This window comes from Aphelocoma coerulescens, chromosome 1A (assembly GCF_041296385.1).
Source record: "Aphelocoma coerulescens isolate FSJ_1873_10779 chromosome 1A, UR_Acoe_1.0, whole genome shotgun sequence".
In the NCBI taxonomy this organism is placed as follows: domain Eukaryota; kingdom Metazoa; phylum Chordata; class Aves; order Passeriformes; family Corvidae; genus Aphelocoma; species Aphelocoma coerulescens.
In genome coordinates this window covers 31148917-31173250 of record NC_091014.1, presented here as the reverse complement: position 1 = coordinate 31173250, position 24334 = coordinate 31148917, and the positions used below count along the sequence as shown (strand labels likewise).

Here is a 24334-nt window from a genome sequence, read left to right as displayed (position 1 = left end):
TAAGCAATACAATATTTCTCAGACATACACCCCACAATAACAAAGCCTATCACATACTGAAAAGGCTCTCCTTGCTATTAAAGATGAAAATAGTCCTGTGAAAGACTTGCAACTTGCAAGCATTTCCAGATTTTCTTATTCCTATAAGTGCATGGTTTTTTGTGAGTTTGGGCTGGATATGTTGGTTTCCAGGGGCAGTATGTGAAAATGCTGGGTCTACTTTTAGAGAACTGCTTTGTTATTTCAGGCAAATACCTGCCCTGCCAAAGAAGGGCCTCAGTGTCACAATGTACCCATTGTCAGGGTAAAAGGGAATGACTGTGACAAATGAGAAGCTTTTTCAGCTAATTCATTTTGTGTGTAGTCATCTCAGAGCCAAGAGGCTCCAGCTGGGACTGGTGCCTGATTACACTAGATGCTGTACCAAGTCAGACAGCCTCCTTCACTGAGCACCTTGGGGGCTTAAGCAGACAATCACACAACTAGTGAAAGAAAAGAACTACAGTTGTTCCTTTTCCACAAATGAGGAACTAAGTGACAGAGCTAAAAAAGGGCTCAGCCCTCAGCCAGTGTAAATTGGCACAAGAGGATTCAGGTCAGCACAAATACACCAAGTTAATGCAGCTGAAGAAAACACTGGGGTTGTATTTATAATGCCTGAGATAAATATAATGCATCCGAGCAAGATTTAATCATCTGCAATCAGTAAAAAGGCTGAAATGTACTTAAAAATACTGTACTTCACATGTCTTCTTTAATAAAATCCACAGCATAAAATGATGGTGCCAGTTATCAAGCTAGACAAGCACAGAATGATAACACTGCAAGGAAAACCAGACTGCTCATTAAAATGGTGAGGTATATAATGTGCAGTAAGGGACAAGATGCACCCACCTTTTCTCAACAGAAAATTATTTTGCTTATAATTTCTTTAGTCCCAAAGTAACTGAAAGACTTGAAGAAAAAACTGTACTTTATAGTGGGGTCTGGCAAGGGGGCAAAAGAACGTTTCAAGGATTTTTAGAAGGAATTTTTACATCCCATTGGATCTTGAAAATATTTCAACAGAAATTTCTGGGTTTTAATTACATATATCAATGCTGCAGGTTTTGCCCCTCATCACCCTTTTACATTAACACTACCTACACTTTTCATTAAACTCGAAAGCCTTTTCCTTTAAAATAAAAGCATTGGATTATCAATGCATTATTTCATTCTCTGACCTATAAATATAATACATTTCTATTCTCTTTGCCTTGTCCTCAGAAAACAACAAAGTGAAGGAGGTGTGGAGGCTTCATGCCCTGGTTACTCAGAGCCTCGCTTCCCTGACAGGAGATGGGCAGGGACATTTCACTCTGTAGGACACTCCACTTCTATGTGCTTTTTCCTGAGCTGGCCATTTCTGAGACCACACTAACTTGCCCCTCTTAGTACACAACATCCAGGAAATAACTTACTCCCTTGTTACCAGCCACAGGGAGATGATACAGGAAAGTTAAGAGAGAACAGATGCCTGATGGATGAAAGTGGAGCTCAGGAGAGCTACTGTTCTGTGTTCAAAATTGAAAGGTGAGAGACTCGATATCCCTCAAAGCAGTGACTCGGGGAAAAAAAAACCAGAGCACTTTGGGACCATGAAATTCAGTGCAGCTATAAATCCATAAGTAGCAGCTGTAGGGGCAGATTCAAGAAAAGAAATCTAGGATAGGCAAGAAAGATCCACATCTGACCCACTACAAAGAAATGCCCATGGTGCCAATAATGGCATGAGAAACATTATAATTTTTTTGGTTAAATGGTATTTAGGAATATACTCAGGTATGTCACTGGAATTTCATAGTAAGTACAAATAAAGTGAAGCTGTAGATCAAGACTGTTCCTTTCTAGTCTTTTAATTCAATTTTATTTTCAGGATTATTTTGAATATTTTACATCAGTACTGATAAGGAACACTTCCACAATCCATAGATAGATGAGGATGTAGGAAGGACAAAAGAAGAGGGGAAAGTCTTTACTGTGTGAGAGACTGCAGGAAGGAAAATCTTTTACTTGCTACAGAAAGGTTTCTTCCAAAGTTACCCCACTTGAACTTGTCCCTTCTCCTTCAGAGACCTGAAGGCCGTGGGAGATACACTTCAACAGAGCCAGCCTTCACAGCAGGATCCTTTGGCAAACATTGCACAATTAGCTTAGTACAAGTGTGTCTTCAAAATGGTTATCCATTTCTGTAATGCTGGTTGACAGGTGTGTCTAAAATCTGCTAGTGAAGAGCAATATACTCTGAGTGGAATGAAACACTCCACATAATTCTGACAAAAGTAGTCCAGGGTATATGGCTCCTCCCTGTAAAACCTGCAGGCACCAGTAATGGAGCTGGATCTGTCACCAGTTTTGTTAAAGGTGAATTTCCATCTACCCTGACTCATCGGAAAAACCTCTCACTGGTCACCTGCCCTTATTGCTAAGTTCACATCTTGAAAGGGCAAGTAGTGCATGAATAAAAACTCATAGCAACCTCTCACATAGAGAAATTTTGAATGTCAGAGATGATGCAAAAGCTATTTGCTAACTTAACACGGATGTTTCTTACAGGTTTGGACTTGTCTTCTCTTAAAATGTTTTCAAATGCTACAAAACCTAGAAACGATACAATGGAAAGTACCTTGACATTCACATGCTTACTTCTTCATAAGTTAAGCATGTGAGGTTTTTAGAAGGATATTTTCCTTCAAAGTTTGGCAACTTCCTCAGGAACAAGCTATATATCAGTACTTAACACTTGTTAGGAAACAAAAAAAGCTTATATACCACTCTTGAATCAAATGTACCTCTGAGAGAGTTTACTCTGACAGGAATGAAAAATTATTTTATATATCTTGTTTTGTCTGCGAACAAAAAGTCATTTCTTGCTTACCTGTTTCAAGGGAAAACCACTATACCTGTATATTCTGTTTAAAGTGTAAATCAGGATGTCCTCTGGTTTGTATATGTGTAAATGAATTCTATCAAATTACTGAGTGTAAATCCAGTTAGAAGTCGCAACAAATTACATTTCCAGACTTAAACAGATTTTCTAAAAAAAAAAACCAAACCAAACAAACAAACCAAACTCTAAAAATCAAGTCTTCATACACTTTATATAAACAAGACCATATTTCTACGCAATCTTTAACTATTCAACCAAATTATATCTTCTTCTATGCATTTGCTGTTGGGTGCTGTGTTTTTTAATGTACTCAAACATCCCACTAGATTTTAATCAAAACATTTTGATTGATAATATTTTTGTGTTACAGTTTAACAATGACATCTACAAAACATAATTAACATTACAAAGTAGATAAACTAAATGGTTGATTTGTGGGGGTTTAGCCTTTTCTTTTGCCCCAGAGGATATAAAGAACTAGGAGCAAACATACAGGAGATCCTAAGCATTTCTTAATCTTCTAATTCCCTTTATAAAACTCTATGACAGACAGAAGACCAAACATTCTGCAGAAAACAAAACAAAAAAAGAAATTAAATATGTTGATTTTCAACTGCACTGTCATGTTAAAGCATGACAGTTAAATGTTACAGCAATTTACATAGAAAAATCCTATGAAAATGATTTGAAAAATCCACCTGCTGATGTCCCAATATCTACATAGGCAGAGATCCATCACTAGTCATAAAGTAATATTGTTCATCATCTCAGTCTCTTTGACCTTCATTTCTTTCAAACTACCCTGGAGGACAAAATACTATTCTCTTTATTTACAAATGTAATCCCATTTGATATTAACGGAATTATTTTGTTAGTGTGGCTGAAGATTCACTTACAAGAGCCTTTTCAAAGAATCTTAGGGATACATAAATGCTGTCTGGCTTCTGTCTGTTCCACTCATCAGCTGCAGAGTTTCTTCAGTTTGTTGAAGAATAAATTCTTCTTCTGGTATCAAATACTATTTTCAGGTAGCTTTTAAATCACTCAGACATTGTATCTGATTGTACTGCCAGATAAAAAGTTGCAGTAAGTTTTAAGAGTTGCCATGGGACTTTCAAAGTGTTCAGCAAGTGAGCTACAGTGTGTAACTCCACACAGTACTGAAATACTCCATGGTCTTTCACAAATCTGTAGAAACCTATAACCACTCACAAAAGACACTACAGAGATGAAACTATTCAGCCACCTCGGACACATGAAGTTTAATAATTCAGCCACAATCGTCTTCCATCCATCACCAAAGTCACTAAGAACATGGCATCATAAAAGTAAAAATAAATAAACAAATAAAAGGCAGTATATAGACTAATACATGACTTACTGTCTACTTGCTCAAATAGAGGTATTTGCAATATGGGATTATAATTCAACTTTTTTTTTTATTTACTCCATTAATTGACAGCTTTTCCTTTACATCTTTGAGAAAGAGAACTAAATACGAGAACTTTTCATTAAAATAGTAAAAAGTTTTATTATATGTTGATAGCATTACATTATACACATATCTAGCTCTAATATATGTGGTCTGGCATGCAGTCTGAAGATAATGCTAAAAATCTAATGAGGTCCATGTACAGCAGTGAATGCTATGGGGGCCAGCAATATTCATATGTTGGCATCTTGTCATCTCAGTTATAAGGGTAGGCATAATTTGACCCATTGTGAAAATGCCTTCATCGCTTTCATACTGTGAAGAAAACCCAACAAACCTGTAGGGTTTTTACTTTCTTACTATAAGCAAGCCCATGTCCTTTAAAATGAACTAATGCTCACCTATATTTGGACTAAGTTTGACCTGTCGTTTTTCAGAGAGAAAAGACACAATCTCTGTATTTATTATGAAATCTCTATAATTAAGAAAAAATCAGTGTTTGTATTTACACTGGATAATGTTTGGAAAATCACAACTGTAATATAGGCCTCTCTGCTACCTCTCAAACACCCTAAAATAAATGTTATCTCTGATACACTATCCTAGACCCAGTGAAACTTAAATTCCTTTCAAACCATGGCCAGGCAGCAGAAGACGTGGAGATCAACCTGCCTGTCAGAATCAGACACCCTCTGAAGATCTCAGTGATAAAATACTGGCAGAGAAATGGTACTTTGTCTCCTTTACCAGCTGTGGAAATGGCTGAGGAGAATCCTTGCAGAGCTGCAGCTCTGGACTCAAGCCATGCCATCTTTATAATCCTTTTTCTGGGTTTGACTTAAGGGATGGTTATTGGATTCAACATATCAGTATGTTGAGTCTATTTATTTTCAGTGGAGAGAAATGTGCAGCTCTAGAGCCTGCTGTATCTTATCCTATTGTAGATGTTTGAAACCACCCCAACTATACCTCGATGGCTCTGCTGACTGTAAAGATCAGCAAGTAAAATCAGGTGGAGATGTATCCACAGCAGCCACCTAAAATAAGCACTCAGGGTCCCTTTCCTTCATTCCAGGGACAGCAGATATGAAGGGATGTGTCCCAGCAAGGTAGGAGTACAACCTGAGTGAAAAGCTAGTCACACTATCTGATGAGGTCCTGCTGTTGTCCTGAAATCTCTCCATGATCTGCTTTCTTGGATTGTCTTAATAATTTTGTAGTCATAACTTTCATATTGACATTTCAGTCACATGTCCCTGTCTTCTACTGTGTTTCTCATCCCTGATCCATCCAGAGAATATCCAGTGGCCCAGCTGGACTAGAGGAGACTTTGCACACTTCAAGGAGGGTGGGACTGAGAGGCAGATAGAGTTTGTTCCAGGAAGGAAACCAAAGGTAAATTTGCACATACACTTAAGCATCACTCACATATAACTGTCTGTAAGATTTAGCTGTCTGCGTTATCCTCTGTACTTGTCTGCCTAGGTTATGTTATATTGAAAAAAGGCAGCTTTCCAGGGCAGAGATTGCTCAGGAATTAATTTTTCTATGCTCTATGGAGGGCTTAGACAAGTATTAAATTATAATAATACTAAGAAGGCATAACCAACATTTACAATTATGTGAATATTTTTCACAGCTTTAAAAATGGATTTCCAAACTCAATTGGTTTTCTCTTGTTGCTGAACAGTCACATGCTGAACACATTCGCAGTGTGGATGCTACCATTCAGAGGGACAGAAAATGCCTGTACTCAAAAACTAGGAATTAATTAATCTGTGCTCTTACTTAACATTAGCCTCAAAAAAACCCTTCTTAATACTAAGCATTCATTTTTGGTTTTTTTTTCCCTAATTTTGCAGGTTTGTTGTTAAAGCTTGTTAAGTTATGAAAAAAATCTGTGAAACAGACAGAATTTCTAGACCTGTAATTCTATAGCATACTTGAGTCAAAGGATCATGATCCTGATGGTCTTCACTTGTGGAGGGCAACAAAGATGATTAGGGAACTGAAGCATTTCTCTTGCAAGGATGGGCTGAGAGAGTGGGGCTTGGTCAGCCTTGAGAAGAGATGACTGAGAGGGGACCTCACCAGTGTCTACAAGTATCTGAGAGGAGGGTGCCAAGAGGTTGAAGCCAGGCTCTTCTTGGTGGTTCCAAGCAATGGGACAAGAGGCAATGGGCAGAAACTGATGCACAGGGAGTTCCACCTGAATATGAGGAAGAACTTTACTGTGCAGGTGACTGAGCACTGGAACACATTACTCTGAGAGGCTGTGGAGTCTCCCTCACTGAAGATATTCAAGAACTGTCTGGACACAATCCTGTGCAATGTGCTCTGGGATGACCCTGCTTGAGCAGGGAGGTTGGACCAGATGACCCACTGTGGTCCCTTCCAAACGTGCCTGTTCTGTGATTCTGTGTGATTTAATACTTTGCTCTCTCAACATGAGATTATTGCAGCAGCAATGTTGAACTACGCTGTAAATAAAACGTGCCAACATATTTTCACAGTCCAAATAAATAACTTCAAGTAAATAAATAACTCCATCACACAAAATGACTTAGAAATGAAATTAAAAAGAGCCTCTTGCTTTGTATTATAAAAATACAGAAGAGTGCTCAGGACAAGTTGTTTCACATAAGATTCTTCTCTATATTCAGCAACTCCAAAGTCAAAATACTGGAATTTTATTTTTCAAAGTCAAAAGGATAGTTTAATAGTTATTTTGTATGAAGACAGCTCTGCTTTTCTACCCTGCATGCAATATCAAATAGCTTGATACATCCTTTATTTTCATTCATACTTTCATTACGGCTACGCAAAGTACAATCTTTTATTATACATTCTCCTGAATCTTTCTGAAACATCAAACAAAATGTTAAATTCAAAAGGAGAGAAAACAAAGCGCCAGAAATCTTACAAGAAAAACAGTATTTCCTTTCTAATCCTCCCAGTTCTAACCATGAACCAGTGAGCACTGAACAGTGGTGGACATTAGGAAACAAAACTGAACTATAGGACTCTATGCAGCTTTAAAGTCCTTGTACAGCAGTAATAAAGTGAGTGCCCCCTTGAGTAACTAATGATAGTTACTCAAGTAACAGCTTTTTAAAGAGAGCTAAGTGTCTCAGAAATACTCTCCGCTAGCAGAGCTAATAATACACTGGAGAGTAAGGATCCATTGGTTCTTCTCAAATTCTTTTCTGACCTTCAGTTCAACAGTCTAACATGTCTAGGATTAAGAACAAAAGTCATGGGCCTTCAATGCTCCTCTTCCTTCCCGCAGCCCAAATGGCCTAATTTTTCACAGAGCTTTGGGTGAATTCACGAAAGGCTCAAACCACAGACAAACACAAAGGGGAGAGCACAGCACCATATGAAGAAGGTTTTTGGCCGCATACACGTGACCCAGATTCCTTTCTTAGCAGCTAGATTCAAAGGAGCAGACATCAGGCAGATTACAATGAATCATCTCCCCAGTTAAGCTTTCAGGCAGAAGTCATTAACTTACAAGGACCTGCCATCAATAACAAAATTTTCACATGAAAGTGGAAAGCTGAATCTTAACAGCAATTACTAATTTTCATCTATTAAAGTATCTTAGTGTATACCTAATATAAATGCTTGAAATGTGGAAGAATTTCTTTCTTGTTTGTCCGAATTTATCTCATGTCCTAAGAGAAGATTTGAATTTACAAAACAACCAGCTTCTGTTTCTTTTCCTGATGAAATTTTTGCAGAAAACACTTTCTAATTTGGAAAGACATGCAGTTCTTACCGAGTACCCCAAGAAGAGAAATCAGCAATATTTTCACAATAAAAGGCCAGTGGCCTTTTTTGCAAAGTTAACTGAGAGTGATGTTATAAAATGCCCCTACTAATAGTGATTGCAAACTAAACATTTATTTACCTTTTTGTAGCCTTATCTAAACACCCTTTGCTCTAGAGGAAATAGAGTGACTAGGCAGCCTCAACAGCCTGAGTGGAACATTAGGAGAGTGTACCTGCATGACAATAAGAAGGTCAAACACCAAGATGAAAGAAGCCAAGAAGGCTCTTGAGACCTCATCACTTGGCAGAAATCCACGATTCAGCTTGTCCCAGCTGATCCAGTCAGTAGTGATGACAAGCACAACTACAGAGGTCAGAGTAAACAGAACCGTCCTGGAAGGAAGAAAAAAAATAGTTCAGAGAGAATACGATAGTAATGAAGATGCATCATTCTATTTTATCTGTCTTCTAATGGTCAACTATTATTTTATCAGTACTTTTCCAAGGATGAAAACAGACTGAAGAAAATTAAGTGCACAAACAAATCTTTTAATTTAAAAAAGAAAGCAGTCAGCTGTATTCTTAGTGAAAAGAAATTTAGTAGCTAGTACTAAGCACGTTGCAAAATTAGGCTGGAGTATATCACTCTGGTTCTTCATTCCATATTTTTCACTGAAGATGAAAACCACTTAAGTAAAATAGGGAAGAAATAAAATGGGAGAGAAGTAAAATGCACCAAGGCTTGCATGATCTAGGAGAAATTCAAATCAACTAATTGAGAGAACATTGTTTAAGGCACCAGAGACATTAGAACCTTTGAAAATCTTTTCTAAGCTGTAGGAGCTATAAGACTCTAACTGTGAAGTCTAATTTTTATACAGAAACATGTCTTCATAAAAAAAAATTTCAATGCACTAAATGTTTAGTAATTTCTGGGCATTTTAGAAAGATTTTGCTTTGTGTTTTCCCAGATGTCATTTGGACAAGTTTTCAACAATTTTATGACTTTTCTGAGAAGTCAGTGAAGAGTGAATCAAAAAAGTATTAAAGCCTCCATATAAAAGCTATGAGAATTCCAAAAGATACATGTGACTAATGCATACAATTCTGGAATGCAGTATTTAAGAAAATACCTTTCTCACCTATCCCTGAAAAATACCTCTGCATCATTTCCAGCAGAACTTTGATGATATCTTACAGAGCTGGCAGTAGTGACTGATTGAATTTCTGGTTCTGTGGAAGCCAGAAAATTTAGCTGGTAGTTTAAGGGTGAGCAAGACTTCTTCCAGTAGCCATAGCATCAGTAAATCTGTGCTATAATAGTCTTTGATATGCCCATATCAAAATCTGAATGCGTGCACATGTCTAAATAATTGTGGCAGGGTGGACTTTTTTCTACAGTAATAATATCTCATTTTCTTCATCTACCGAGGGCTGTAAAATAAAGTGAAGAATATTTCCCTTGACACTTCTAAACAGGACAAATACTCAGCAGAGGAGAAAAAAATCTGTACACCAGTGGTCACAGGCTACCAGTCTGTATGCATTTCTTTTTATACAGCAGCCTTGTCTCTGTCTGTGAAGAAGTGAAAACAAATATGCATATAGGTAATATTATAATACATTTGGACTCCTAAACATCATTCTTCTGTGACATGATGGGCTTCACTTCTTCAGAATGTATTGAGACACAAAATTACTTGATTGCTACCACCTTTACCTTCAAACATTTATTTTTGTTCTTAATAAATTAACTCAGTTACATGCAACACTATGGTTGACACCCTAACAATTTTGCTAGAAAGAATTATGAGCATCTGGGAAAACAAAAAACCAATGAATTAGGCATATTAGATGTAATTAGACCTAAGCAACAGTCAAGCCTTCTTATCTCAAAACATTTGCTTAGCTCCCATCTCAACTGTCAGTACCTGAACCTGATTGACTTTTCTACAAGCTCCACTTTGGCACAAACCCAGAATAGTTTACTTTGGGAAGACAATTCTCTCTCTTGCATATAGTCTCTTGAGACACACAAAGGTGTTTTCTCCTACTTATTTCACCTTCATATCTGAAATTCTCATGGTTAACGTTCTCACTTTACCTGAAAAGTTCTCCAGAAAGAAGACAATCCTCAGTGCTTGTCTGCTGGCCAAGGCAGACTGCCCCAGCCACTAGGCACCCTGATTTTCCTTGACCTCATTCTGTGGAACCACCTCTCCTGGGGCAGAGGAAGTTTAGAACCATAATTCAAATCTGAGTATTTTGCTATAGGAAGCATATACCCAGAAGTTATGCTCAAGACTATTCTGCCTCACTCCTCTTAAATTATGCATTTGCATTTGGAGCAAGAGTTCAAAGCATGGAAGGTCAGACTTTGGCATGTAGACAAGCAAAGCCAGACATATTTTTATTCATGCTTCGTTGACATGCATGCAAAGACTGATGTGTGTGCTCAAGTCCTGATTTCCTTGAGGAAATGCATATGCACTTAGAAAACTGCTTCGTTATTCATTCTGAAGTGTCAAATAGGGAGGGAAGGGAGCAGAAAATGGGCTGCTAATGGAATAAGAAAATGTGAGACCAACAAAAAGGTTAGAAATAGACTTTTGAAATGGTTGCACTAAACAGCGTAATTAGCACTTGGTTGTATTTTTGACCTACTGGAACACAGTAAGATATTCAATACATGCTTTCAGAGTTGTGATAAACTGAGCTTGTTTAGGTTAGAGTTCAGTTCACTTCCTGTGAAAGTACAGTGTTCTGGAGATTAAGAAAAAAAGAAAAGATGAGGACTTCATTTAACTTGACATAACTTGTATTGGATAAACCAATGTGAGCTGCCCTGCAATATCTAGCCCAGCGTAATTTGCCCTTTGTTCTGCAATGCACATTATTGAGAAAGAGCTACACTGTCAAACTATTCACAGCACTGCTGGCAGGACCTCTCCTCATTACAGAAGGGGAAAGGCTACAAGGTGAAGGGCAAGAGAGGACTTACTCTTCTCTGTACCAGGCATTAAGAATTGCAATTTCTGTCTCTAGTTCACAAAGGAAATACACTTTTATATTTCACTTCTAATCCTAGCTTACTGTATTTAATGATTATGTGCCCTGGGCACCTATTCAGCTGCAATAACACACATTTTACAACCTACTGTATAGTCCTTAAGAGTGTAAATAAGCACTATCCAGACCAATAGCATACTGAATAGTTAAAGTTATTAGGCAGGTCCAAAAAAGTCACTACTGTGCTTATCACTGACAGTGATGATTTAAAATCCCCAGTGCTACACTGAATGGGGGAGGACAAAAGGGAGGAGGCTGAAAGAGAAGAATTTTTACTGCCAGAAGCCTCTCAAAAAATAGGCAAATTTTTAGACTGTATATCTATAATAATCTTTGATTGCCAGGACTGAGTTTGGTCTTGAATTTGTCAAACCAAATCACTCATGCTGAACTGAATCCATACTACAGGCCCTCATTTGTCAACAGAAGACTAATCTGGTTCTCAAAAACTTGGCAAGGTCCAAAACAGATGTATCTTCCTTTCTCCACCTTTCCACAACACTTTCTTGCACTATAGGCTTTGACCAAACTGACCAACTTTAAATCTATCACCCAGCATACTATACATTATGAGAGGTTGTGAACCACATGGACCAGAAGCCTGAGAAGGTTTTAGTCACTAGTGGTGGTTCCCTCGTGGCAGACAGGGTCACAACCTAAGCCCTGTAGAGAGAAAACACAATGAAGTGCTGTGATCTTATGTCCTGGGTGCTTGGAGACATGTTCTTCTGCTGTTCAGCATGTCCTACCTCCCACACCAGGAACTTCCTAAGCAGAGCCATGAGGTCACGACTCATTCTCTTGCAGCCCCAAGGCAGTACCACAAAACCAGCCATAGCACACCCTCTCCAAACCAACACCAGAAGTATCTTTGACTCCATGCAGACACACCTTCAGGAATCAGTCTGCTATTTGCCTGTACTGAGTGAAAAACTGAACAATCCAGAATTTGTCCCTGGAAAGATAAAAGACAAGCTAATAAATGTACACATGTTCACAAAATATTTAACGTGGGAAACAAGAACTGTTTCCAGTCTGAGTCTCACGATTCTTCATGTCAAAATCAGCAGGGCAAAGTATATCGAAAACGGATTCTGGTGTGTGATGGTACCTCATTTCTCAAACTGTAACATAAAGAAAATGAAGTTTTTTAATTCAAATGTTAAATACAATTCTTTGCACAACACTACCTTCCCTTACTTGTGACTTTGAGCTGCTCATTTTTAGAGATATTTAGAATTTTCTTGTCTTATATGACCCTCTGCCATATTTTTATGATGATACAGCTTTGATGATCAGATAGTAATTCTGTTGAGACCAACTGAAGAGGTGAAAGACAGACTTTAGTTGTTTTCCTCATTTTCATTTTGTCCTTTTTGAGAAGCAAAGAGCATTATCTTGCCCTTTGACTACACTTTTTCCAGAAAAAAACACCTACCTGTGCCTAGTCAAAAGTAGCTCTTAGATTTGTATGACACAGTATTTTGAGAACTTTTCATCATAATTTCACACATAATTGTCACTAAGCTACATCATTTGGAAATCATTAGACATTGCTACCAAGGATTCCAAGTATTGCTTAATACAATGTTTGTTTGGGATGGGACACATTAGACAGGACCAAAGAAACAGTCACGCTCCTTAGGGCTGTCCTTTGTGGGAGTGGGGTGTCTGCCATTACTCCTGTCCCCACCCACATCATACTGCCAGCTCCTGGCAGGTCTCTGCACTTCCCTGGGGTTTCCCCAACTCAGAAACCACCCCCCATATGTCACAATCCCTCACTCTGCTGTGGAATGCACATGCACTGGTGCTGATTGCCTTGGCAGTGTCTCACTAATGTACCCAAATAGTTGCAAATACCCTGTGAAAACAGATACAGAGAGGGAACAACAAATTTTACTGCTCTTTATATTTAAAAATGCTTTCCAGTCCTCAGGAAAGAAAGATCATCCGTCGAGTCAAATACTCTACATAATTTTTAATCTCAGATTCAGCACTGGCCAAATATACAATTGCACATGGTACAATAACTATAAAGAACAATGCTCCTGCAGATGTTCACATACAGATGCCAACAATTTTTATTTTACTTGTTTTAATTAAGAAAGGCTCTGTTATTTAATCTGTCAAAAATAGCAACTCTAAACCCATTTAAAATAAAATATTTAGTCTGCCTGTTGCTTGGTGTCAGAACCACTTCTGCAACTAAGCAAATATAAGGGACAGATGCTCTGCTGGTGAAAAGCATCTGTGTTCCCTGGAGCAGCATAATTCAATCCTCCAGCTGGCCACTGCTCTTCTGCCCCCACGGGACAGTCCTCTGAAAGATGAGAGAGCAGGGACTCGAGATTTCTGCCTTTATCAGCAGCTACTGCAGTGCCACAGAGTGACACAGTTGGTGCTGAGGATCCCGTATTCACTGCATTTGTGTAGCGTGGGCTGACCTGAGCACCCATCCATAACTGTAGCACACCAGGTGTGATCCCAGAAAGCAGTGTCCACTTCAGATGTATCCAGAAGAAATGCCACTTGTGCACCCCAGAGCACTCCATACTATTAACCAAAGGGCAGCTGGAGAGATAACTGGCAGATCCTCTTCAGAAATGTGCTACTGAAGTGAATTGGTAATACAAACAGACCCTAGAAATCTAGGAATATTTGGAGAGTTAATTACGTTGGCTCTCTTTCGCTAAAATAAGGTGCTTGATCCTGATGGAGACAAGTACATGGCAGACATATGGAACAGTACTACTGCCAGATTTCAGAGCACTCCCCATGGCATGCCCTGCAGGTGTGAATAAGTGGGAGAAATTATATTAATGCAGATTACCACCAATAAGACCTAATTATCTGAAGTTAAATATCAATTAGAAGAAAATGGTTTATATTTCAAACTTTGAATTGCATTATCTTTTTAAAGTCCTTGTCACCACAACAGTGTATGTCTGACTTCTGTTCTGTTGAAAGTAATGGGTAAGTAATTCAGCATTTGCCACTAACTACCAATTCTGAAACACCTGTTCTGAAACACTCCCTATGTTCTCTATGGCTCATAACTACTTATCAATAGCAGATATTGCACATTTTGAGAACCATACATTCCCAGTTAAGACTTCTAAACAATGCTTGTTGTCATTCTGACTGGTAAGCTAAAGAAATAGGACACTGCAGAGTATAAAGGATGCTCTGAGTTTGGCAAAACTGGAATTGTTTATTCTGCTTTTTTATACATTCACTTACTAATCCTATGGGTTTTCCAAATCACAAAGATGCAGGAACAGCAGGGCTGGGGCCTTGCTGGGATTGCCTTGGCATGCCTTTTCCAACCCCAGTGTTCCTAGTGCTCTAGGATCTTTGACTCTCTCAACCCTAACCCAGACCACCTTTCCTGCAAACCTTGCTATCTTTTGCCTGTAACAGTTGCGATTTTATTAGAGTGTATCAATATGATTCCAGAGCTATCTGGGATTTTTGCACAAAGATTTGTATAAAGCCTGAAATTACATTTATGTTAATATATAAAGGAAACATTTTGCTATGTTTCCTGTAATAAAATTAATAAGATTAAGTAATGTAATCACATGGTGAAATATTAGAATTCTAGAGAGCATCATTTTTTTATTACAGGTAGAAGCATCTTTGAGTTTCCTTTTGCCACACCATTAATTTACTAAAATGAAATTGTTATCTATTTCAAACAGCAGCTCATTTAAATTAAACTCATCACCATAAGCTTTAAGTTTCAAATGTCATTTCCTATCTGTGACACAGAAAAGCAAAAACAGTTTATGAAAGTTCATGGTCTTATTTGTAAAAAACATTTTCATTCACCCTATGTCATATGCAAGTTAGTATAAGACTCACATGAATCATATCCAAGGCACTCTAATTCATGTTCAACTTCCAAAGTTAGAAGTTAATTGCTTAATTCCAATAGAAAGCATTTGGAAAAAAACCCAAACCAAAACAAAAAACCAAACACAATTCTATATAAGGTAAAGAGAAGCCATTTTTCTGTTTTACTTTCAGATGGATACATCACTTATTTTGTCAATGGAATGGGGAGTTGAAGACAGCTGCTCAAAAAGCAACAGAAACAAGATTTTGAAAAATATTTTCAGAGCATCAAATGTGCCTTAGGATAGACCTGCCTGGCAATTTTTCAGTGAAAATGGTTTATATTCAGACACGGGCAGTTCGTCAATATGCAAAATTTATCTGCGAAAGGGATGATTTCTGTAACGTGAGGGAAGCTGTGTCAGAACTGGGCACAATTCCTGCACCTCACTGTGGTTGAGGACCCAGGAATTTGGGCAGCATCTCAGTTACACAAGATGATACAAACATTTCTGTTCCGAGTAAGTCAGACCAGCTATTTGAATATTAGCGCTAATGAGACCAGCTGGATGCACTAACAAGTAGGTTTTTGCATGCTACAGAGTACTGTTTGTTCAGACTCTCTCTAGCTGGAGCTGGTCTACTTGGTATACATGAGTCAACATTGGTCATGACTTGAGTCAACCATTCTCTGGACAGAGATTTCCTACACCCACGTATCTTAGTACATAGGTATTCCCAGTCCCTGGTAAGAGTGAGGTAAAGGCTGTTCATCAGAGTGGCAAGACATGGGATCACATGCCCAAACATACAAAACAGGGTCTTTGGCTTTCAAGTTTCCAACATCCTCAGCAACTGCTAGAAACTGGTTATTAGAAAAAAACGTTATTGTCCTCCCCTTCTCAGTTATCATTAAATACTCAGTAAAGTCTTAAATTCATTGCAATGTAGAACAGGAAAAAAACTTCTGAAATGGAAAAGACATATGTCTTAACATTTAGAAGGAAAATCCTATTCCAAATGCATTTAGATGGTAATTGAAACGCTATTCTAACAGTCTAAAATTAAGCTTTTCAGACCTAGAGCAGGAGCTAGAAGTATTTCTGAACACCTCCTTGATTTTCCTGAGTTGAAACACATTATTAAATTCTAGTTTTAGAAACAAGCAAGACTGTAAGTGTGGATTTTACACCACATTTTCAGTCCTATGATCTGTATTATTTGGATTTCTAGATGATTGATTTAAGACAAACCGATTTTCAGAAGACAGAATTAAAAACAACCAAGTCAGAAAAGTGGTAAAAACTAATCAATTAATAAATCAATTATTTCATTAATAAAGAACTAAATTACATCTCAATTTCTGAATTTAGTGGCACTGTTTGTAGTCACAATTTATTTCATCATTAAACCTGATCAATGTTTTACTATATAAATAACACTCTGAATGTTTCCTTCAGGATATTCTAGACTAATATTTCTTTTCTGCATTTAAATTATTCAAATTTTTTTCCCAAATTACAGTGAGGTCTGCTATATTTTATCTAGAGCCAAGTGAAAAACTGATCATTACTTTTTAAAAAAGAGATTATTTTTACATATGGGTTAGTTTAATACAATTAAAACATTTTATAAGGAATTCAGAATCAGCCAGAAATTTATCCATAGAGGTTTTTTTTTTCAGAAGTCTACATGTGAGTTAACATATCTAATCTTTCATTACAGTCAATAGAGATGTAGTGTGAGATTTTGTTGCCTAAACCAAATTTAATTTAATATGATTTGGGCCACTGTAGAGTATCTTGGTTGGTCTTCAAACCTTGCAACAGAAGGTCTCCTCTGAGCCCTGTGTCATGTCCACCAGGCCTGTGCATGATTTCAATATACCAAAGCATTTCAAACTGTAGTCAATGCCTGTGTTTAGGCACCTGAATCCCACCTTTATTCAAATGATGGACTCTGGAAAATGATGTAGGTGACTATAGGTAAGTTTCGGCTTGTGTCAAGCTGAATGACCATCATGTGCATTGGCCAGAGCTCCATTGGCTATGGTAGGAGCTGGCACTTTGATAGTCTTAATCAAGACAAAACCACCAGGCACCTGAACCCAGAGCTGAATCTCAAAACTGAAGCCAGTTCTTGATTTTTTAATTTCTTTAAAGAAAACAGTGAAAAGCCTGTTTGAATTGAAAAACAAATGCATTTTATGTAGGAATTAGCAACACTCATATTTGAATAAAATAATGGAAAATTTCCATTTAGAAGCTATCAAATGAAATCAGTCACTGAAAAGTTGGGGTTTACTTGCTTTTTAAAACACATTTTAGAAAACTGAAATGATTTCACATAGAATTTTGATGTGGTAGTCTTAAAATTATCCTTGCAAGTTTTTGGAAAAAAACCGAGAACACTCCCCATAAAATTTCCCATAGTATGTGTGATAATAAAACAATCACCCAGTCACCAATCAGGCAGCCCCAGAGCCAGCACAATTCCCAAATGGGGGAACCTCAGGGGGAGACAAGAGAGCTGCCAGGAACCCTCAAATATCATAACAGCTGCTGAAGGGACCAGGGCAGGGCCAGGAGCACCAGCACCCAGGCCTTCCCGTGTATGAAAGAAGCTCAGAGGAGCACCAGTGACCAGGAGTGATGCCAGCAGGGTGGGCACACGAGGAGTAGGGTGTCAGTTCAGGCAACACTTGTCATGGAAGGATGTGCAGAAAGGGAACTTTAGCCCTGCAGCTCAACCAGGGAGCAGTGGCATCCACCCGGCAGAAAGCCACGGCCCCTCTGACCTCTGCAGCCACCCTGAGTGACACACCTGCCCAGACAGAGCTCCGGTGGGAACACGCTGCTGCCACAGCGCCAGGCTGTGCCCGGCTCCCACGCCAGCACCAGAGGGCAGCAGGAGGAGGGGTGTGGGATGAGGGGTATCAGAGAGCGAGCGAGAGAGAGAGACTGCTGGAATTGCACCCAGCCTTCCCCAAAAAAGGCCCAACCAATAGACAGGATGCATGATTTGGAGGATTCCCTGTCCTCCCTCTGCCTGTCTGGGCACAGTGACTTAAGGGACAGGGGCAGTGGTGACAAGTCTCTGCCTGGTGCAGCAGGCCTGTCTCCTCTGTGACTGCCCCACCTCCCCAGGTGTGACAGGTGTGACCCCTGCAAGTGGAACCCATCAGTGACGAGGACAATGGCTCATCCAGCATGGAGGTGTCACCGAGGCTAAGTCAGCCTATGCCCTGCATCAGTACCACTGTGATGATCTTAAAGGTCTTTTCCAACATGAATACTTCTATGGTTCTATGAGTTACAAAGAATAAAGGATAAAAATGGGACTTATTTTATCTAAGCAGAACATATGGAACATGTTGTCCTTGCCCAGACACTGTCATGTTGCTGCTCTTAGAAAACATTTATGATAAGTGGGTGGGAGAGCTGTACAGTATGCACTTATATTGTCAAGGCTTCTCAGACAACATATTATATCCACAACTAAAATTAAAAAACACAGTTCAATTTTAGAATAAACTAAACATAACAGTTCAATATCTTTCTAGGTTCTTAATTAGATTAGCTGTATAATTTATCTATACAGTACTTCTTTAGAACAAGAAGTTTCTCATTATTTTAGGCTTCATACACCATCGTATCTATGGGATATATTTTCTCATTCATCAAGATGTTGTGCTTGTCACAATTATATCTGTGAAAACCCTATCAAAGTAAAACCTAATTGCAATTGTTTTGAACTGCTCTTAATTTTTTTCCCCAAAGCATTTTTAATAAATACAGGGTTTTTCATCTAATAGCTTGATTATATTTTGATTAAATGTACTTCCAAAACAACTCCAACATAAAAAAAAATCTAAATCTTTAATCTTGCTTCCTGAGCAACACATATTATGTCAAAAATCTTTCAAATAATACCAATTTCTCCTTAGTGAGAAAAGAGCATTACTAGACAGCAAGTCTAGTGCATGCCGGGCATGTCTGCTGGCAGCAAAGAAGTCCCAACAGTGTCCAGGGCTGCAATAACAGAGGCAAAACCAGTAGATCAAGGGACATAACTTTGCTCTACACTTGTTAGACCATATCCAGAATATCACATCCAGTTTTTGGCCAACCATACATAACAAGCACCAATAAAGTAAAGCGGAGTTTTTTAAAGTGGAGTATTTTAAAGCTTTACTGGTTGGGGGCTGAAGCACTTGTCCTGTGAAGAGAGCCTGGGGGATGGGAGAACCTAACAGCTGCCCCCCACCAAATGTGTCTGGGGAGGTGAGCAAGAAGGTGGAACCAACCTCTTCAAAAAAAGTGAATGCAGGATGACAAGAGAATTGATACCAACTCAAAAGTTGTCTAGAAAATAAAGGTTAATATGCCTTATTTTTCACAAGTTGAGCCAGTTCCTGTATAAGCCTGACGTGTCTTAAAAAACAAAGAAACATCCCATGCAAATTACTGTGATATTGACCTCCTGGAAAGTTAACCTTTCTAACAAGACAACAGGACTAGAAATAAGACTAAGCAAAAAGAAGCTAATGACCACTCACCAAAATACATCCTGACAGCCAGTGCTGTTCTAATAATTATATGCTCAGCTCTGAAAATATGCATATTGTCACTTTTTCAGTGAAAAATAAACTTTAGAAATTTCCAGGAAGAAAGTGCACAAGAGAACTTGGGAATTGTTATGGCTAAATTCACTAAGATGCCCAGATACATATTTGGTTAAACGTTGAGTTTTCCAGGAAATAGTTATCCCCCTCAAACAGAAACTTTTCAGTATTTTAAGAAAAAGTCCTGGGTTCTATCCTGAGACTAATCTGCACTCTTTTCCAAATTGTTCCAGTGAAGAGAAACCAGATAAATTCTGGAAGAAATAGCAATATTCAGGGAACTCAGCAAAGATGCAGTAAAACCATGCAGGCTGAGGCTTGTCCTGCACCTGCCGCACAAAGAGAGGTGCAGGGGCTCAGATCAGCAATCATCCATGTGGATTGGATCCTCATGCTACTGGCTACCATGAGGAGACTGGGGTCTCACTAGTTCTGATCAGGAATTCCTTCCCATGGATGAGAATCATTTATCAATTAAAGTTTAATCAATAATGATGCTTATTTGAAAATTTTGGTTTTCTTACAAAACAGCAATCAAAAATTTTATTGCAGGATTTCCAACAAAGCGTAAGCAAAGATCCCTTCCCTCCAGAAATAATTTGTCATCCTTTACCTTCCATCCTTGGTGTCTTTGACTTCTAACATTCTAACAAGTAAGACAGTGTTAAGACGCTCAGAATTTACCATCTCAGTCACATATAATTTTATGTTGGAAAAAAAACCATTTGCTTTTAGCTGACATTCGCTCCTGGCTGTTAGAACTCTTTCAGTTTTAAACCTGTTTCTTCCTTCTTACCTGTCCACTTGAACTGACTTAGTTCTAAATGGATTTCCATGTAGTTTGTTACTTGTAATAGAGCCTCTTTGGCCCTAAGATCTGACAGTTTTTTGTTGATCTGAGACTGATGCAAAGGACTAAGGATGCCATAGTACGATTTAAGGCAGGGGAGTAGTACTGGACTGCTGAATGACACTGCAGAGTTCAGGCAGTAGGGATTGACAGGAAGTGCTAAAAGCCATCAGTTTTCTTTTTTTTTTCTGGGGTATAATAGAGGCATTTGTTTCTTCTCCCATAGTTTTCTCTCATGGATCTCCTTAAGGGTTATAACCATCTTGTAGAAAGACTTAAAGAGTAAGTGATCAAAATCACACCTCTTATGCATATCCAGCAAGGTAATTCTTTCACCAGACCCAGGCTACAAGCTGGGGACAGGCCTTTTATCTTGCCCAAGGAATAGATGAACTGTCTGGACAAGGGGACACATCTAGGTGACGTTAGGTATCCACCCACTTTATCTCCGGAGACCCAAATACTACATCAGATTTTGCTTTGCCTGCATGATTATACTGTGCTCAAAATAGTTTAGGTGCTGCTAAAGAGACCCCAAGTTTAACAGAGATTGTGCTGACCAAATTTTATTAAACATATGTTTCATGTTTAACATTCTCTTTTACCCCCCACTGACTGTGTCCCCTCTAATTTTACAGGTATATGATCCTTTTCTTCCTGTAAAGCACTTCAGCACGTCTGTTTGACAAGCATAAAAGCCTACAGGCTGCCACCCCACCACTTATATGATTGCTCAATCAATCTCCAGCAAGCACCTACAGTGAGAAGCTAGAGGAATACTTTTGGAAGGGCTGTATTTTGGAGTGTGTCACTTTCTCTCTAAACAGGGAACCTTTGTATTGTTGATGAGACTTTGAAACAAATCAGAATTTGGAATAGATGGATGCACTTGACTTCTTTGATCAGCCACTGGAGAGACTAGAATCAGCCAAATTTTCAGACTTTTGAATTGCAAATAACTACATCCTTTTCACAAAGGTCCTAAGAAGGAAGACAGCTTTGGGAACTAGATGTAGCATCTCAGAAAGCTTCGTTTAGTCATTTGGATTAACTTTGTTAGTATTATCTTCAGTTTTCACCTAGGTCATTCAGTCATTATACAGAGCTGATATTAAACTAATTTGACCAGTTCTTCACTGAGGTTTTTGGCTTTATGTTCTTCCTGGGAGCCCTGAAAATAACTGTCACCTCTAGCTAAGAGGCCGTGAAAGATGAATGTGACTTACAATCATTCCTGGGCCTTTCCAGCCATTACTGGCAATCTATCACAGATGTCTCTGAGTTGATAACCCCATCAATGCCTACTGAAAACGAAATCTATTTCATCTGAGGCAGTGGCCACCTTCACTAATTTAAAGCAGGTTTTCACTACACAGTGGGGGTATTCTGATATTTTATTTGGGGAGGAATAGACTTTACATTTAAAACTCCCCAAATATTGTTAAATACTATATTAGATCAACTGAGTTTTTTTAGTTTGAAAAGTGTTCATAAATGCTATAACCAATGGTTGCTATTATAGGCATTTCATTCTGCATTTAAAGGTGGCTTCAGGTATGGATTACACAGGACTGGGGTGACCACCAATTGTCTTATAAACAGTAATTGCCGAATGCCACAACATCTTCTCTGAAGCCACCTGCCTGCTAAGCAAGATGCCCATAACTGCATTCAGAATATTCTATGGCCCACAAGTTCTTGAGAATATGCTTCTAGAATAAATTTTAACAATGCTTCCAGACACTAATGTTGTTACCAATTTCTCTGTGGATCAAATTATACTTTCCCTGAATTTGAATAAATCTAAATGCTGGGAAAACACATATTTAATTCTATTTAGATTTCTGGAATTAAATTTGCATCAAATTTGTTTAAAGAATGGGATATGTCCCCCTGTAATGAATGACACTAGCAAACCTCTGTTGCTTTACTTCAGTGGGAATGACTGAACATATGAAGGTTTTTGGTTACGAGGCATAATTCAAAGAGAGTATATAGATCACCTCTTTCTTAAGAAAAAAAAAAACAAAAAAGAGGTTTTCATAATTCAGTCTGAAGAATAAGACTATTTTATATCTGGACTGACCATGTGGAAAAGTATCCTCAAATCTCTTTCAGAAAGATGATAACAGAACAGCTCACGAAGTCAGAAAGTTTGGAACAAACTAGTACCTTAAGACCAGTGAATGCTGATTAAAATCTCAGCTCCTGCTTAACATACTATTCCGGCAGTATATTCCTGCTGTGTTGACACCTTGGACCTTGCCATCAATTTCATTCCGAACAGCTCTGACCTTGGTGCTCTTTAAAAAGGAATTATTTAAAAACACTTTCAAGAGTTTTGTACTTACATTATTACACTTTGCAGCGATTTTTAAATCCCACTCTTTTTGCAACCCAAGGCCTGCTAGTGATTGTTTAGTTTTCTTTCATTTATACTGGAAAACTTAATATTAGGTAGCAAATAGAAATTCTTCTTTAATTTTGGGTTGTTTTATAATGTAGTCACACCTGCTGCCAATAGAATGTTATTAATGCTCTTTCAGTTTGTTCATGTTGCAAAGAGAATGACAAAACTGAGCCCTAATTGCCAGTGTCCTAATGAGCATAGCCATGTCACAAGGCCGAAAGGTTCCTAAAACAATACAAAGCCCAGACCTTAGATGGCATTTGCAAATGGGATAATAATATCTTTTTTCCTCTTTCTGCTTATGCACGGAGAGACACGAAAGTTGAATCCTTCCTCTCTCAGTTCAAGGAGCTCTGGTTTTGTCCTTGTACTGGGAATTACCTCAATCACAGGAAGTCTTATCACTGCAGATATCCATATACCATGAATGATCTTAAAAAAAAAAAAAATGGTAAAACTGAGGAGGTAAAATGAATAATAGCACTACAAAGTAGAGATTCTTCTCTCCTAAAATTTTTTTAGCCTGTTTCTATTTCCAAATTGGTCAGAAAACACAAAAATTGAGCATAGTAAGATGGCTTGACAAGATGGATGGATAGTTAAAATTTTCATAAGGTCCATAGGAAGACCTTAACCTAAAACTTTAGTTTGTGGCTGAAGCTAGGATCCTAAATCCTTATCCAGGAAATTATATTTAAATGGTCTGATTATCTGGAGTACTGCAAGCCCCACGAATCGGATGGAGGTCAAATTCAAGATAAATTTTTATATATTTGGATGCTTGAAATAATATTATAAGATAGTAAGTTCAGATGGTTAAGGTACGAATATTTTGGCTATGACTCATTTTCCTGGAAGGGTAAAGCATTTTTCCTATGCATCACTTTCTGACTACATATGCCTAGATACTAGTGTCAGCTTTCCTTATTAATCTGCTCTTCCATTTAGCGGCAAAACCTGCTGTCACAAGACACATTAAGGCTTAGAATGCTGCATTACACAAGGTAAGTATGTAACTTCTGACACTGATAAAGCCAGATTATTTGCCCACATATCACAGTCGAAAACTCAATCAGGTTTCTGATACAAGAATCATAAAGATACATATTAAGAATATTATTATTATTAAAAATCAGAAAATAGGTCTTTAAAAAAAACCCGAACCAACAGCAAAACTCATTAAATGAATGTAAAAAGGAGTCTGATAAGGTGGAAACAAAAAAAAACATGCACCAAGCATCAGAATTTTGCTTATTGACTAATGAGAAGATATGAACCAGCACTGTGAAGAAAGAAATATACAAGTTGTAAGAGGGAAGTACTATCAAAGGTGAGAAAAGAGTTTAAGACTAAACAAATCAAGCGGGACAGCTGTCATCGTATGCTTCAGTAATCTATTTTTATGG

At 38.2% G+C, this 24334-nt stretch overlaps 1 protein-coding gene across 8 annotated transcripts in view; it reads right to left on the bottom strand.

The window, feature by feature from the left end:
* The window catches only part of TMEM117 (transmembrane protein 117), a 193789-nt gene that overhangs the window by 32600 nt on the left and 136855 nt on the right, over positions 1–24334 (bottom strand). For all 8 annotated transcript variants that reach the window (XM_068997868.1, XM_068997861.1, XM_068997837.1 and 5 more), the window contains one exon: positions 8369–8528. In XM_068997868.1, the coding sequence (XP_068853969.1) occupies positions 8369–8528 (160 nt within the window). The remainder of the gene's footprint in view (positions 1–8368; positions 8529–24334) is intronic.